The following is a 17,025-nucleotide window of genomic DNA, read 5'->3' on the forward strand; positions in this document are numbered from 1 at the left end:
TAGAAAGGGGCGGAACCTGACCCGCTTAGCTTGCACCTCCACGGCCGCTGTTATCCCCGCTGTCTCCGCCGCTTCTGCCTCTTCCCCGCTGAGACGATGACCGTGGGCAGGTCTGCAGGAGCCTCCGGCGGCGCTCAGTGGAGCCGTCAGGTGAGCGGGGAAAAAGAAGGGGAGTGATCGTGTCTGCGCCCCGGAAAGAAATCCCGAAGAGAGGAAACTGTTTGAAGTTGCCTTGGAGACAGACGGCAAGGGCGTGTCACAGGGGCGTGGGATTAAAATGGGCAGTGTTTACGGAGGCGGACTCTTATCTCCGGGACCTGAACCCCTTGAACCCTTACGTCAGGCTCTTCATAGAACCATAGACATGGCCCCCAGTTTCCGCTTATCCTCTCAACCGCCCCAGGACTAATAGCACGATTGTTGTCTCCATTTTGTAGTAGAGAAAAATGAGGCACAGAGAGATTAAGAAATTTGCCCCCAAATTCATAGAGACAAAGTAAATTGGCGGTCGCTTAGGGGTTAGGGAATGAGGAGGGTTAGGGAAAATAGGGAGTGACTGCTAAATGGAATGGAGTCTTTGGGGGGTTATTAAAATTGATTGTGGTGATGGTTGCACAACTCTGAGTATACTGAAACCCAATGAATTGTACACTTGTATGAATTGTATAGTAGGTGCGAATTATATCAATAAAGTCGTTTTTTAAAAAAGGAATTTTCCTAAAATCACACGCTCTTTAGTAGCAGAGCGAGGGCTAGAGCACATACATACCTTTGACTCAGAATCCAGTGTTCTTTTCAGTATTAGAGCTGGACCCAGTTCAACCATCACCAAGTGTCACTTGGAGGCCTGCAGCGGCCCGTCCCAACTGGTTTCCAGCCGCAACCAACCAGTCACCCTGTGCGGTCCCATCATGGCCCCGGCCTGCTTCTTTCAGGATATCTCTTGCTACTATCCTCCAAGCACACTGGCCCTCTTTCTACCTCTCCAGAAGTCCAAAATTTTGTCCCTGCCTCAAGGCCTTTGTATTTGCTTTTCTTCGAGCCCCAAACCCTCTTACCCTAGATCTTTAGCAAGGCTGAAGTTTTTCTCACCAATCAGGTGTCAGTCTAAAAGTCCTCCACAGTGAGAAAGTACAAATCATCCAGGACTGGGAAAGTAAAACTCAGACTGTAATAGACCCAGATGAGGCCAGCAGCAAGATCAGCAGAAATCGGTATTTCTCACAGGGCCACACTGTACCTGCAAAACGACTAATACCCCATACTTCTAAATGATTATGCTTACTTATCAATTACTTACTCAGCCCTACTTTGCTCTTGTCACCTTTTGAATAAAAATTGCTCATTCATCCACTTACTAAACTGTGCCCTCTTTATGACAGCATCCATCCATCCTTGCTTCCCCTAACCCTCCTCAGAATCATTCAGGACCAGCCAACCCTAGAAAAAGCCCCCACCCCGCGCCAAGTTCCCTATACTTTCCCATGGTATGCTGTAGCAAATTAATAAACCTAGTTCTGATTACAGGTACATTCCTAGTGGTCTTTATCTGACAGGCTTTTATCAACAGAAAAGCGTCCCATAGCCACTCCATCACTCTATAATCTCACAGTTTCATGGCTTTTATTGAATTTATTACCATCTTACATTATCTTTCTCCCTTCACTAGGATGTAAGCCTCGTGAGAGTAGGGACCTTGTTTGTCTTGTTCGCAGCCTAATACTCAATGCACATTAGGCACCCAATAAATGTTTTCTGAATGAATGGAGTATTTAAGCCCAGTTGGATTTCCCACTTTCTAGGACTCTTTCAGCTAGACCACACTGTCTCCTGTTAATTACTCATTCCTAGTAACAGGGTAGGAATTAGCTAGAATATGAGGAAAGCAGAGGTATAGACAAGGGAAGCAGGAAAAGGAAGATGGGCAACAAGTAGGTAAAACCCAAGTAGGGCAGGTCCCAGAGTGTGGCCAAAGTTACAGGTAGGATTCCTGGAGAGCAGGGGTGCATGGTGAAGGTAGGTTCTCCATAAATGCTCACCGGACTGCATGAACCAACTTCAGCTCTCTGTTTCCCTTTCCCGCCCTTCAACCAAGCACACCTCATATACCAATATGTGAAATTTCTTTAAAGCAAGGAACACATTTTTCTTTGTCCCCCACCCCAGTCCCTAATGTATACTTATTTAAAATGAAATTAGTAGTTAAGTTTTTAAATCACAGCTTGACCCACAGTCTATTTCATTTCAGATATTTCCTCCCAAATCCTCCTCAGACACAGAGGCAGAAGAGGAGCTGTGTGGGGATGGGCTGGTTTTGCCCAGGGCTGGCAAACTCAGTGAGTTCATCAGCCCAGAGGAGGAGACAGATTCTACTTCTGACTCAACTGCGAGTTTTTACGAGACCCTGCAGGCACTAAGGCAGAAAGGCAGGTGGTGCCTGTTGGAATCCCTTTATCTGTCTGACCCAGACAGTGATGAAAGCCTCTCTGAAGATGATGAGGACCTGGAGAGTTTCTTCCAAGACAAAGGCAGGGGGAAGCTGCAGGTGCAGTCCCCCCCGTCTCCGAGGTAAGGCAGTGCAGTTCAACAGCTGCCTCACTGCACAACTCTGCCCAAGTCACATCATGACTCTGGGCCTCATCTTCCTCCTCAGTAAAACAAAGACCACTCCTGTAAGTGCCACCTACCCAGGCTTCAGCCCAGAATCAGCCAAACGTGTTCTGATTCCTACCCAGCAGTCCTGAATCACTTTGGGTAACCTTGAGTCACCTGAAGGTTTGGAATCAATTAAAGAGATGCCTTTCCCAAATATACTACCTCCCTGAGAATGGCAACAAGGTTCATTTCCCTTGGCCAAGCCCTGCTATATGCACATATACTTTATCTCATTTAATATTTACTTTCTCCTCCCAATCACCCTGTAAGTAGATACTATTTTTGCCATTCTACAATGATGAAGAAATTGAGGTTCCAAGAGAACCTTGCTCAAGGTCACACAGCTGGTAATTGTTTGAAGCAAGATTGGAACCTGGGCCTGACTCTAAAGGCTTCCTGTGCACCACTGCACTCTTCTCTCTACCGAATGAAAATATTAAGAGTGCAAAGTGGCAATTCTTGGGTCCATTCTAAGGAGAGACTTTCTACTAGGGCTGCTAGGATGGCCTGTGGGAAGGAGAGAAGCCTGGTTGAGAAAGGCGCAGGCCTAGAGGCCTGTGGGGCTGCAATGTGAGGCTGAGAAACTAACTGTGACCTGCCGGAAGGGAGGGGGAAGGAGGAGGATCTTGGAGGAGCCAGGCCTCCTGGCCCCCCTGTGCTCCACGCACAGAGCTGCTCTCTCCCCGCAGGTGTGGCTCCATGAGGCGCTGCAGCTCCTTGAGCAACCTGCCCTCCGATCTTCCCAAGGCTCAGCCTCAGCCACCCTCCAGCTCCAGGCCTCTGTCCCAGCACAGAAGCATCAGCTCCTGGGCGTCATCCATCACCGTCCCTCAGCCGTTCCGCATGACGCTGCGCGAGGCCAGGAAGAAGGCCCAGTGGCTGGCCTCGCCTGCCTCCTTTGAGCATGAGAGGCAGCAGGCCCAGAAGCAGGGCCAGGAGGAGGCCGAGTGCCACCGGCAGTTCCGGGCACAGCCTGTGCCTGCGCACGTCTACCTGCCCCTCTACCAGGAGATCATGGAGCGCAACGAGGCACGCAGGCAGGCAGGGATCCAGAAGAGGAAGGAGCTGCTCCTCTCTTCCTTGAAGCCCTTCAGCTTCCTGGGGAAGGACGAGCAGCGAAAGAAAGCCATTCAACAGAGGGACCTGGTCGCCACAGCTAAGGCCAAAGTCCCCAAGCAGAAGGCCACCAGGAGGATCCCCAAGTCCATTCTGGAGCCAGCCCTCGGGGACAAACTCCAGGGTAAAGACATCCTTGCCTCCGGCCTGCCTCCTGCCTGGGGGTACCAAGCGGTGCTGTGGGGATTTATTCGGGCTCAGGGATCACCCTGGCTCAGAGATGGGCTGTTCGGGCGGACCCGCTAGAGGCCTTGCTCAGTGCAGGCCACGGGGTAGGGTTGGGTCTGCCCGTACAATGGGGGCGCCTAGTTGGGAGAGGAGTAGGAGGCCCCGGGTTCATCCTGTTGACCTCACCTGGCTCAGTGAGTGGATACGAAGGCCTCTGTGGCAGCATGGGTGCCAGAGCAGAGAACCACTCAGAGACATCTGAGTACCAGCCTAGGCCAGCACCACCACTAGCCAGCTGCCCCGAGGAAAGCCCCCCACATCCTCTGAGGTACTCATTTCAAGACGCATAGCTCAGTTAAAGGACTCTGGCTTTATTCGCTCATTCCATAGCATGTGCCACGTCCCAGGCGTGAATAAATAGATGTGGAGTTTGCGGACATGGGAGGGAGACAGACAGCTAATTACAAATGTGATAAGTCACTTGCAGGAGTTAAAGGGGGAAGCCTAGGGGTCCAATGTCACCTATAACAGAGGGACCTGACTTAGAGTGTGGTGAGCGGTGGGAACAGTTAGGGAAAGTCCCGAGGGAAAGTGAACGCTGACCCTGAAGGAGGAGCCATGGTGAATTCAATGAAGAGGGAAGAAGAGTGTACCAGGCAAAGATAATAGCATGGAGGTAAGAAAGCTGAGCACATTCAAGGCATGGAAAGGTAGAGGGGAGACAGAAGAGGAGCGGGGGGCGGGACAGACAGGCACAGGCCAGACCTCGGGCCTTGTAGGCCATGGGAGGGAGTTTGGACTTCATCCCAAGGGCAGGGGGAGCCACTGAAGGGTTTTAAGTAGGGTGGCTCATGATCAGATACGAAGTTCAGAAAGCTCACTCTGCTGTGGAGATAATTATAGGGGGACGGGCAAGTCCAGAGGGATGTTGATCTGTAGGAGCCTATTTCAGTGATTCAACTGAGAAATTATGAAACTAGTAGCAGGGAGGATGAAAAGAGGCTGGACCAGAGAGAGGTTAAAGAGGAGGAGGCGGCAGGACTGATGAGCGAGGAGGAGGTGAGAACAATGTGGGCAGTGGGCTTGGGCAGTTGGGTGGACGGTGGGGCCCCTGCCTGAGAAGGGAGACCTGGGAGAGGAGCAGGTGACTGGCCCATCCCTCCTGCTCCATCTCTGAAGAAGGAACTGTAGAAAGTGCTCAGTAAGTGTAAATGGTAGCTGCTTCTGCAGCCTGATTGGCACACAGCAGTGATGTCCTAGTCAGCATTCATTAAGGCACTCTCCAGGAAAAAAAAGGAAGTTGATTTGCAGTGTTTGCCGTTTTCATGGTATAAATACTCCTATCCTGGCCAATTTCAAGCTTTCCAGACGATGCCAACTAGCTCGGAAAATTCCTGAAAAGTTAATGCTGAGTTCCAGCACACTAACTGCGAGTGTTTAAGAGGGAAAGCTCACCACACCTTTTGGTTTGAGGCTTGGTCCCTTCTCACCCCTCGCTGCCCTGACTTCTTCTCCACAGAAGCTGAGCTCTTGAGGAAAATTCGCATCCAGATGAGAGCCCTGGACATGCTCCAGATGGCCTCCTCCCCCATCGCTTCCTCCAGTGGCCGGGCTGACTCACAGCCTCGAATAGCCACCCGGACCCGGGAGGAGAAGCTTGGGTTTCTGCACACTGACTTTGGATTCCAGCCTCGGGTGAATCCTGCCGTCCCTGACTATGAAGAACTTTACAAGGCCTTCCAGAAAAGAGCTGCCAAGAGAAGAGACACCCAGGAGGTGACTCGCAACAAGCCCTTCTTGCTGAGAACCGCCAGTCTGCGTTGTACTCCTCGGCCCTGTGATGCTGCCGCCTCTGAAGGGAGGAGGGTGAGAGCCCAGGCCACTGCAGGAGGGTCAGGGCTGAGGCCCTAAACACAGGAGGGGCCAGGTCTCAATGGAAGGCACTTCTCATGACACTTTTCTATCTTAATTTTTTTAAAACACCGGCTCAGCTGTAAGCAGATCCACGGTTCCTAAAAATTTAAGACCACAAGAATACTTCCCTTCCTTCCCTCTCTGTAGAGGGATTTTGCAGAAATAAGTGCAAACAAGTCTGGAAGGCAGGGAGTTGGGGTCAATTGCCATGTCCCAATACCAATTCCAAAGAACTCTTCTCATTTAATTAAAAACCTTGGGATTGGTATCCAAGTCTTGGCCCTGTTTAACTAAACTCAAGATCTCATTACCCTTGCCTTAATCCCAAGAAAGAACTGAAGATTCTGACTAGTCCTCCGCTGAAATCGATTCCTAGTTAAGATAGAAACTAATTGCACATGCTGTCCTACCAATATTAGCCTTCATTTCTTCTAGGAATCTCCACAGCCACCCGGCACACCCCTACCAAGGAGTCGTTCTCTGAGTGGCCTTGCTTCCCTTTCTGCCAACACCCTCCCCGTGCACATCACAGACGCCACCAGGAAGAGGGAATCTGCAGTCAGGTGAGTGGTCAGCCTGCATGAGACCCACAGTGCTCAGATCTTGGCCCCAATGCTGGAAAGCACTCCGCTGCTGGGCCTTCTCTCCTGTTATCAGAGAGACCGAAAGGGGTGGAAGGGGAGTCTTGATCAGGACAGGAATTCATGTGACTCTCCACACTTAGTGCTGGAGAACACTTAACCATCACTCAGCCAATATTCTTGGGGGACTTACTTTGTGCCAGGCACAGCGTTAAGGCTGGAGATACCTTATAGAACCTATAGTTTAATATCTAGTCTGAAATACAGAAAGGCAAAGAAGCAACTATCAAATCTTGTGAGTAGCACAATGATGGGGAAATGCAGGGGACTGTGTGTGGGAGGGGCACTGGGCAGCCTGGGTCTTCTGTAATAGATGCCTAAGGTGAAACCTGAAGAATGAGAAGTCAGCCAGACAAAGGCTGGAAAGAAACAAGTTTCCAAACAGAATAACATGCGTCAAGACCCACTGGTGAAAGAGGAAGGAAGCATTAGGAACAGGAATTCAGAGAAGCCTGAACCTGTGTGTGTGAGCCTGCCACAAAGAAGATGAGGCATCCATCGCATAGATTTGAGATTCTCTGAGATTCATCTTGGGGAACTATTAGAAGTCGGTTGGGAAGCAGGAGCCTCCTTATTTTTAACTCTTTAACTGACCTCTGTCCTGGTAGTCTCATCCAGCCAGCACCCCAGCAGGAGTTCCTCCGCTAGGCCTCTGAGCTGAAGTCAGCAGGAGAGGTCATGCTGTAACTGGTGGCTTAGCTCTGGGAGAGGACTGGCATCTCGGTGCCTTCCTGTGGGGCTCACAGAGGAGTACATGGAATCTACTTGGCCCTTTAAGACCCACAACAGGGATTTTAGAAATGTATTTAGCAGCCAAGGGATACTCCCTTCTTCCTCAAATTTCACAGTCAGAGTTACTAAATCAAGGCTAAATGCATCAGAATCCTGAGGTCCCACTACGATAGGTCTCATGAACCAGACGGTGGCCCACCTGCAGAGAATGTCCATATCTGCGTTCTGGCAATAGCGAGTTTGACATATTAGCAGATTAAACTGTTATACCCTCCTTCCTAATAAGTCCATTTGAATATGAACACCCTACTGCAAGAGTCTTGACTGTTTTTTCTTTTGGTAGAACTCTCCATAGTACCTTGTAGAATGATACTTGTACAAACTAAGTGCTGCAGGTTGACCCCAAATTGTGCATTGAAGGAGGCCCATTTCCAGTTCTCTGTGGAAATGCAGGTTTGTATTCCCAAAGGACCATGAACCCAGGCACCTTCCAGCCCACCATTTACAGCACAGTTGTCAAGGGCAGAGGCTTGGGAGTCAGACATCCTGGTTCTAATCTTGGCTTTTCCACTGGCATGCTGGGTAGCTTCAAGCAAGTAGTTTACCCTCCCTGAGGCTCAATCTTGTTGCCTATAAAAAGGGAGACCTACAGTCCTTACCTCACAGGGCAGCTATGAGAATTTAAGCTAATGGCTATAAAGCACTTATTGGTGCCTGTCTGCACGTGGTTCAGTGTAGGTAGCTCAGCAAATGGTAGCAATTAGTATTATTTTGTTTCCAGATGGCAAGACACCTGAGTGTAAGAATATTTTAACTCATGTTTTTCAGTTCAATTAATGAACTTCTCCTGGGGTAGAAACTCACTGTCCATAGTGCTGGGAAGGCTTCATCTGCCAGTGCATTTAATCCAGAATCTTCTTCTTTCTGAAATGCCAGTGTAGTAAATTACTCACCCATTCATAGAAAAAACCAACTGACTTTCCAGAGAGGTTACTAAGATTGCTTTTAAGTATACCCAGGTTGGTCATTTGTATTCTTTTTTTGCCTCTTCCCTTTAGACGTTCACTTGAGAAAAAGGACAAAGCAGGTCAAAGTACTCAGTGGTCGGAGATGCACAAAAAGAAGTGTCAGGCGATATCTAACTCTGTGACCTTGCGTGCGAAAGCCATGGATCCCCATAAAAGCCTGGAGGAGGTGTTCAAAGCAAAGCTGAAAGAGAATCGGTCGGTGTCCTCCGTGTGTCTAAGGGATAACTATCTTGGGAGCCATTTGCCTTGAAAATGGCAAATTGGGGTTATTACAGTAGGCTCCTATAACCAGAGAATCAAGGATTTTGCCAGGCACAGTTAGGAATTTATAATGTCTGTGGGAGTTATTCCACTTAACTGAAATTAAAGGTATTCCGGATTGGAAAAACCTGGAATTCATTCTAAAAATCTTGTTAATTCCAGGAACAATGACCGTAAAAGAGCAAAAGAGTATAAGAAAGAATTGGAGGAAATGAAGAAGAGAATACAAATAAGGCCCTATCTCTTCGAACAAGTTACCAAGGTAAATCTAAACCGTCATTCACTTTCTTTCTGTCTTAGATGAAAGGGCTCTTAGAAATTATGAAACAGCTTAATATCTGGGTATTAAACACTTCCTTTAGGCTCAGAAAGATTCTAAGCTTGGCTCATTTTATTACTACCATCTTTCACCAAAGTAAGTAGTGCACTGGTGAACATTGGACTGATTTCATCCAAGACTGGATTCCAAAGGCATCTATAAAGGGATATTTCACTTCCTGGGGTTTTCTCTATAGTCTAGCCTTCAGCTTGAATCAGAGTAGAGGTTAGATCCCAGGCACACAATTGACAGTTTGGCTGTGTTGGAGTATCTTTAACTTGCTAATGTCATCTCTCCTCCTGTAGTGCTGGTGCCCTGGGCACCCCCAGCCTCTACAGCTGTGGCACATTTATAGGTCTTCAGGGGTTGAGATGCTCACAAGCACTCCACAAGGCCTCTTCCAGATTTAGTGGCTTTCTGGCTGGAAGAGTCACTTTAAAATGTTCTCTAGATTCCTAGGGAAGTTGGACGCAGTTGAGATGTCCCTAAGGAAGCTCTGGGGCTACTTGAACAGTCTTAGAAAGGCCACCGTCCCAGATAGCTTTGAGCTGCATCAAGCTCTGTAGATCTCTCTCCTCTCCAGAGTTTCAAACAAAAGTTGGCATTCCCTAGTGACCTGGTTCCAAATGTTGGGCATTATCTTATAGCCAGTGCATTATTTAGGCATTTCCTGGGTCCAGTCCTCCCCAGTCCCCTACATATTACACACACACTGGACTGTCTTGGATTTACTTAGCAACTTGCATTGCTAAGTAAAAATTTCTCATAATGACGTTTGCTCTTCATGTTAGCTTTTTCCTAGTAAGCTCATTCTCAGATCTCAAAAGATCTTTCACCACTCTAGGAAAAATACAAAGTACTCTATATGACTTTGTTCTTGAACACTTAAACAAACAAAAAATAACCTTTTTCTGGTCTACATGCATACCATCCATCCTGTTAAGAATGTTACAAGTGCAGCTTATTTTCCATTTGTTATATTTCAGTATTCCTGATGATGGTTTGGTTGCTTTTAAATGTTAAAAATGTTTTTAGTCCATCTTTTTCATCTGGGTCTCACTTGGTCTTCCAAAAATCTAAATCCTTGCCTCACAAAGGTGTGGTTCCCAAAACAACAGTTGCCATCTCCTGAGAGTATTAGAAATACAGAATTGCAGGCCCCATCTGAGAACTACCTAATAAGAATCTGCATTTTAACCCGATCTTCAGGTAGTTCCTATGTACTTTAAAGCTTGAGAATAAGGCTCTAAGTAATTTTCATACAAATCTGTGTCCAGCACTACAGGGGGGTGGTGGGGTGGAAAAGCAGTATTACAAGCATACAGATTAAGCAAGCAATTTAGAATTATCTGGTAATTCAGCTACAGCAGATTAATTTCCATTCCACAGGACCTTGCCAGGAAGGAAGCAGAACAACGGTATCGAGACACCCTGAGGCACGCTGGGCTGGATGAAGACTTTGTGAGGAACAAGGGTCAGGGCAACCGGGCTTTACAATGGAAGGAGCAATCAGAAGTCCGTGATTGTCCCAGGTAATCAGAGATACTGCTGTCATCCTGCAGCTCTCAAGTTGCATCCCTAGTAACGCCACTGGGAGGAAGCTTTAGAACAGTCACTCATGTTTTGAGATCACAATCCTGTATTTATAGAATACTAATCTAGAGATCTCCAAGTAACACATTTAAATTTGGTGAGTAGTGCAGTTGTGAATAAAAATATAGCTATTGTGTATTAGGTCTAGATTCCTTCAATTTGAAACAGATCATTTTTCCAATCCCAGTCCAATGCCATCAGTCAAAAGTACTTCTACTTCAATTCTGAAGAAAAATCATGTATATTTTTACTTCCTATAAAATGATAAACTACACTCTTCGTTTACTTACTTATTGGATAAGTGAAAGTAAAAACCGTTACAGGGCCACAATAAAAGCTGTAAATATCCTGTACAATCAAAGCCTTTCTTTTCCCCTCAGCTTGGTCACCATGGCTTGTTCAAATCTAGCTTTTTTAAAAAAATAAATAAATTTATTTATTTATTTATGGCCGCGTCAGGTCTTCTTCGTTGCTGTGCGCGGGCTTTCTCTAGTTGTGGTGAGTGGGGGCTGCTCTTCATTGCTGTGCACAGGCTTCTGACTGCGGTGGCTTCTCTTGTTGCGGAGCACAGGCTCTAGGCACGTGGGCTTTAGTAGCTGTGGCTCGTGGACTGTAGAGCACAGGCTCAGTAGTTGTGGCGCACAGGCTTAGTTGCTCTATGGCATGTGGGATCTTCCCAGACCAGGGCTCGAACCTGTGTCCCCTGCATTGGCAGGCAGAGTCTTAACCACTGTGCCACCAGGGAAGTCCCAAATCTAGCATTTTTTAAAAGCAACTCATTAGCACCACCTCCTCCATTGATATCATATAAGTCAAAGGGAGAAAAGCACAGTATTTCTATTACTCTCAATTTTAAGTCCTAGTAGCCCTTCCCCTAATTCCTATCTCAGTTTTCCCCCTAGAAATTTGCCTTTATACCCCATACAAAATAATGATAATGTTGAAACCATGCTTAAGCCTTACACGATGCTTCCTTTGATTTAAAATTTAAAATTTTATAATTCTTTAATTTATTCTGCAGCACTCATGAAACTATGTAAACTCGGCATCAGGAATCCACGGCAGGATTTAGAAGAATCTCTAGAACAGCCTACAAGCCCCAAGAAAGAACTAGAGGAGCTGTCTTATGAATTACCAGATAATCTCAAATCATTTGGTTAATCAGTATACTTAAAACTACTGCTTTCGAATAATATCAAGCAGCTACCTTGGGGTTGAGTCAAGGCAGGCGAAACTTGGGTTTTGAGTCATGGTTGCTTTTGGAGAATGGGGGAAAGAAAAGTAGATAACAGAGAATGGTCCAAGTAAATCAAAGTGGAGAAGTTCAGGGTAGAGGGATCAGAGCTAATTAAGGGTTCTTGCTTTGTACCTCACACTTAAGCATACAGGTACAGAAAAAAGGGCATAAGCCCAAATGCCTACAGAGGCTAGTCAGGAAACAAATGGGTCAAATGGGCTGGCTGTCAGATTAGCAGGAGATAGTGGAGACTAGAGAATATCAACCCTGATGGAATACAGGCCCAGAATTGCCAGATCAACCACATTTTCAACAGAAACCAGAAATGTGCATGTCGGCAACTAATTTAAAACTTACTGGAAATTCCCTGGCCGTCCAGTGGTTAGGACTCCACGCTTTCACTGCCAAGGGCGTGGGGTTCAATCCCTGATCGGGGAACTAAGATCCCACAAGCTGCGCAGCCCAGCCAAAAAAAAAAAAATTTATTTGGAAATAATATGTGGGAAAAACAAAACATGTTTGTATATCAGATTAGCCCATGGGGGATGACAAGTTTGCAACCCCAAATACGGGGTTTCTCAGCCTCAGCACTATTGACATTTTGGGCCAGATGAGTCTGTGTTGGGTGAGGGAGCTATACATTGTAGGATGGTTAGCAGTACCCCTGGCCTCTATTTACTAGATACCAATAGCACCCCTCTCCTCAGTTACGACAACCAAAAATGTCTCCAGATATTACGAAAAGTCCCCTGGGTGGCAAAATGTCCTTGGTTGAAAACCACTGTTCTAGTATAAAAGTAAGGCTACTGGAAGCCAAAACTGGCATTTTAAGAATACAAGTAATTGATATGAACTCAGTCTATCTAGCACAGGATAATTATGCATGTCATTAACAAATTAAGAACTATAATTACTTTATTTAAAACAGCAGTTAATTCTTTGCTGTTATCTGCTTAGAATGTGACACTCTGTGCATGTGTGTACTATGTTAGCATGAGGTTCATTTTAATAAATTTGAAACTTCTGACAGCCATGATTTTCTAGTAGGTGATCTCTGGATACTTTTCTTCTCAGCAATAATAATGAAATAGTCTCTCTCAGTAACTCTAAAGACAGGATGATGGTAGCAAGAGTGCCTACTCTGACAGAAGAACCTTTCTCATGTTTTTTAAAGTATCTTTCTGGAAATATTCAAAAATATCTGTTATTATTGCCATTTTTCCAGACTCAAACATGGTCCTTTTGGTGATGACAAGAATGATACTCTGATAACTACCATGTGGGTTTGCTAGTTGGAGATGAAGATGCTCATGTCATCTTCCCCAAGACTTCTGAGCTCAGTTTTACCTGCATGGACTCCTGAGGGTAAATCAGTGCCCCATCTTAAAGGGAAAGACTGAATTATTTTCTTAATCTCCTCTCAAAAGGAAACAAATTTTGTTTAAAACAAGGAGCCAAAGAACTGACTGGCTGTTTTGTTTATTTAAAGGAAAAACAATTGAAGCTCTGAATCAGGTGATTTTTAACTTAAAAAAAAAACAAAAAGCAAAAAACAAACAACCTCTTAACATGCTACTGTATGTTCCATAAACAAAGAAAGCAAAGTGGCCAAGTAGAGGTGTATAGGACAAGATAGTACCTCAGCCTGGGCCAAGCAGGGATTCAAGTAATTTATTTTTTTGAAGACCAGTGGCAGAGAGTCTCTTACTCAGGTTGCTAAAGGGAGAATGTCACAACAGAACTGACACCACTCCCTTCTCGAAAGCAACAAGGCATCTTGAAAGCTTAACTTCTTGGTGAAGTTTTATGGTTGGTGGCAGGATTTAGTTCCATGTGAAAAGACAGCTCGGTATGGGATGAAAACTCTTCAAAGGAAAACCTCCCCTCAACAGTCTTACTGAGAAACTTCAGCCAACAAATAATCAAATTCACTTTTGGGAGAAGTCTATCCCAAAATTGTGCAGTGGGAAGAGAGGTAGGTACAGTTACCCAGCCCACATTCACTGCTTTCTTCCTTGTCTGAATCAGATGGTAGTTGAATAGAAGCTCTCCTACAGTCATCTTCTAGGCCAGGAAAGATGAACAGAGGCAAAAGTGGGGTCCTGTCCTTCACAGATTCATTTTGGTTCTGGCAAACTGTGAGCCATAAGCATCCTGTTCCCACTGCATGCACTCTGGGTTCAGGTAGAGCTGCTCTTCCAGGAGTCAGCACCCATGCTCATGTCCGTCCTTCAGTTAAATCTCCTTGGTTTAGTAACTGTAAGAGATTAAAAACAAATCTGGAATAGTTACCAGTGAATAACAGGAAAAATAATTCATACTAAGTGACAGGTTTACAATTGGGGGTGGGGAATGCATTGCAGGGGTGAGTCAGGGACAGCTAGTTCCAAATCAGAAGACATGCACAGACTGATAGATCTCATTTATGTACTGGCCTTGGGACAGCACTTTGACCATTTGATGATGCTGGCATTCCTACTATAGCAGTAAAATATCCTGATAATAATAATTATAATATCCTATAAGCCAAACTATTATTTGTGTAATCACATACTCACTAGTCAGTGATGGAGGAATCTATAACCACAGGGAAATCAGAACTGGTGGAACCAAAAATCTTACATCAGTCAGTTAGCCAAAGTACAGGCTGAAGGCTCAAGAAGAAGTAAAGGGAATGGAGTTCTACGTGAGAGCTACAACCCACTCATGAAAAATCCAGGGATTTCCTGGGCTTAAAATACCTTTCCTGTGATGAGGGAAGACAAGCCTGAGAGTCTCCAATAGGGTGGCAGCTACCGTGGACATTCTACTCTACATTCAAGGTTCCTGTTGAAAGGTGTTTTTGTATAATAATTGATGAAATTGGGTTCCATTTAATTATGAAAAGAAAATGAGATGGGAATAATACAGTGAAAACAGAATAAACATTGTTTGTTAAAATCTAATCAGATAAATTCTAGAGCTGGAGATATATTTATTTGGTGATCTTAATTTAGATGAAGGTAATTTACATAGTAGAATTCAATGGTATGGAATTTAAAGAAATGTAAAGAAAAATTTTAAACTTAGAGAAAGAAACCACAGATTTCAGTTGATACTGTGTGGTAGAGATTAGGAATGGTATATTTTTAATCTAGACCAAGATCCAGATGTTTACACTCAAACTTAGCAATGGCACTTTATGAGAAATGTTAAAGAATTTGTAATTTCTGTTTTCCTCCTTGTTTTGTTTGGGAAATATTCTAAGATATAGTCAAAGCTAACTGGCAATCACTTATACTGGTTCTTGAATTCAAGAATGTGAAGTTAGTGTGGCTATGGAACCCCATTTGGGATGACCTTTAGTCCACAGAAGGTCAAAAGCCCTGGGGTCTCAGCTGGGTCTGCACAATGAGTCCTCTGTCTGATTCTCAGAAGACCTGGCCACACTGAGGAAAAATCAGAATTGTCCAATTTGAACCATCTGAGTGAGAGTTAACTTGTAGTTTTTCATATATTTTCCATGATAATTTCTGACACTTGTTCTTGATAAGTTATTTTTATTTTTAGAGCATACTTACAGGAGTCCAATTAGAAGTGCATCAGCAGATTCTTACAGGTCTGATCTACAATGCATGGTGAAACAATTTGGAATGGGCATGTGTTGTTTTAAGGGTTGCTATTGCCTTCTCCTTCTCTGGCATCTGAGAATAATCCCTAAGGAGTCAATATTCCTCACTCACTGGAGGAACAGTCAGTTAGTACCTAGACCCCGGATGAGGAAGAGGATGAAGCCTGGAGCCTTTGGGGGCTTATAGCTTGAAAAAAAAATGAAGGTATTGGAGGATGTGATAAGCCCACCTTCAGAAGGAAAAGGAGGGGATGAGCAATGAAAATGCCTTGATGGGGGGAAGGTAATAATGGTATAGTAAAGGAAAGACAAAAGAAGTGAGGCTCAGACAGAAGTTGTATTTGTAAATACATAAGGATCCATGAGGAAAAAGTGATAGTGAAGGATTTTCAACTACATCTAAGGGCAGCACTTTCCTCTTGTGGTGTTAATATTTTTCTATTAAGTGTCTGAGGCTTCCATTCTGAAACTGGGTACACAGGACTTAAAGGCCCTTTGTGTTCTCCTGGAGTGAAGGCCAAGTTTTCCTTTGTTTTTTTTTTTTTAGGTAGTCTGTGTTATTGTGTCTGCCTGAGGCTGTGAGTGAGCATCTCCCAGACAAGGACACGACACTCGGAAGCCAGCTACAGGTTCAAGAGAACAAATGTGCTACTACTGGACTTTCTGCATACACAAATCTGACCATGTCATACCCCATTTAAAACCATGCAGTGGCTCCCCAGTGCCCCCAGGATAAAATCATGTCCTATAAGGCCCTTAAAGAGAAGAACCAGCTTGTCTTTCCTGCTCTCATCTTTCCATCCCACACCAATCTCTCCATTCCATGTCCATCACACTCAACCCTTTGTGGTTCCATAATCGGGCGTGCTCCCTTCTCCTTTGTACACATTGCTACCTTTACGCCTGTTAAACTTCTTCCAGTCCCTCCCACTTCTCCATCAAGATGATTACTATTCATCCCTCAGGTCTCAACTTAAACTCTAAAACTTATCCTGACTTCCCCCAAGACTAGCACTACTACCCTGTATAAAAATTGCCAGTTCATTGACCTGTTGCCCTTCCCATTCTAAACTCTCTGTACAGCACAACTCCAGGGGCACCATTTACATAGCTATGGAGTTATAAAAGGCAGAGGTCCTAACTCTGACTCTAAGCTCTTTGAGACAGAGATTATATTTTGTTTACTACTGTATAACTAGTACCCAGCAGAGTGCCTTGCACACATCAGGTACATAATATCTGTTGAATGAATTATCTTTATTCATCTGGCATTTATTTGGGGTAATCTGGAGTGCTTCAATTAAAAAAAGGTATTTAGCAGTATGGGAGAGAAAAACTCCAAAGTTTCAAATACAAAAAAAGAAAATGGGCTTCCCTGGTGGCGCAGTGGTTGAGAATCTGCCTGCCAATGCAGGGGACACGGGTTCGAGCCCTGGTCTGGGAAGATCCCACATGCCGCGGAGCAACTAGGCCCATGTGCCACAACTACTGAGCCTGCGCGTCTGGAGCCCGTGCTCCGCAACAAGAGAGGCCGCGCACCGCAATGAAGAGTGGCCCCCGCTTGCCGCAACTAGAGAAAGCCCTCGCACAGAAATGAAGACCCAACACAGCCAAAAATAAATAAATAAATTAATTAATTAAAAAAAAAAAAAGGAAGTGTTGAGTGTTGTGGATTGGTATATCAGGATAATAATTTGTACTAGGTACAAAAAGAAGGGGATGACTTTCCTGAACTATTTCAGAGCAACCCA

The 17,025-nt window shown here is 45.1% G+C and overlaps 2 protein-coding genes across 11 annotated transcripts in view; one reads left to right on the forward strand and one right to left on the reverse strand.

Moving 5' to 3' along the window:
• The first annotated feature begins 35 nt into the window (after positions 1–35).
• Positions 36–16,907, forward strand: FAM161B (FAM161 centrosomal protein B). 2 transcript variants are annotated; one of them, XR_014242289.1, is made up of 10 exons: positions 36–150; positions 2,249–2,568; positions 3,345–3,895; positions 5,459–5,805; positions 6,289–6,416; positions 8,285–8,449; positions 8,678–8,777; positions 10,224–10,366; positions 12,890–13,029; positions 15,822–16,907. XR_014242289.1 is itself a non-coding variant. In XM_082383902.1 (9 exons), the coding sequence occupies exons 1-9, from the start codon at positions 97–99 to the stop codon at positions 15,823–15,825; spliced, it is 1,812 nt and encodes a 603-aa protein (XP_082240028.1). In that variant the 5' UTR covers positions 36–96; the 3' UTR covers positions 15,826–16,907. The 2 variants fall into 2 exon arrangements, 1 of the variants encoding a protein (XP_082240028.1); XM_082383902.1 differs by lacking the exon at positions 12,890–13,029.
• The window catches only part of ZNF410 (zinc finger protein 410), a 44,110-nt gene continuing 40,212 nt past the window's right edge, over positions 13,128–17,025 (reverse strand). For all 9 annotated transcript variants that reach the window (XM_082383936.1, XM_082383930.1, XM_082383933.1 and 6 more), the window contains one exon: positions 13,128–13,921. In XM_082383936.1, coding sequence (XP_082240062.1) covers positions 13,883–13,921 — 39 coding nt within the window. In that variant the 3' untranslated portion in view covers positions 13,128–13,882. The remainder of the gene's footprint in view (positions 13,922–17,025) is intronic.

This window comes from Balaenoptera borealis (genome assembly GCF_965194805.1).
Source record: "Balaenoptera borealis genome assembly, chromosome: 3".
In the NCBI taxonomy this organism is placed as follows: Eukaryota; Metazoa; Chordata; class Mammalia; order Artiodactyla; family Balaenopteridae; genus Balaenoptera; species Balaenoptera borealis.

Bases quoted from the DNA above. Each gene is read 5' to 3' on its own strand.
- FAM161B (XM_082383902.1), top strand. From the start codon at position 97: ATGACCGTGGGCAGGTCTGCAGGAGCCTCCGGCGGCGCTCAGTGGAGC. The intron at 5,806-6,288 runs GTGAGAGCCCAG...CATTTCTTCTAG, and splicing joins CCGCCTCTGAAGGGAGGAGG to GAATCTCCACAGCCACCCGG. The intron at 6,417-8,284 runs GTGAGTGGTCAG...TCTTCCCTTTAG, and splicing joins AAGAGGGAATCTGCAGTCAG to ACGTTCACTTGAGAAAAAGG.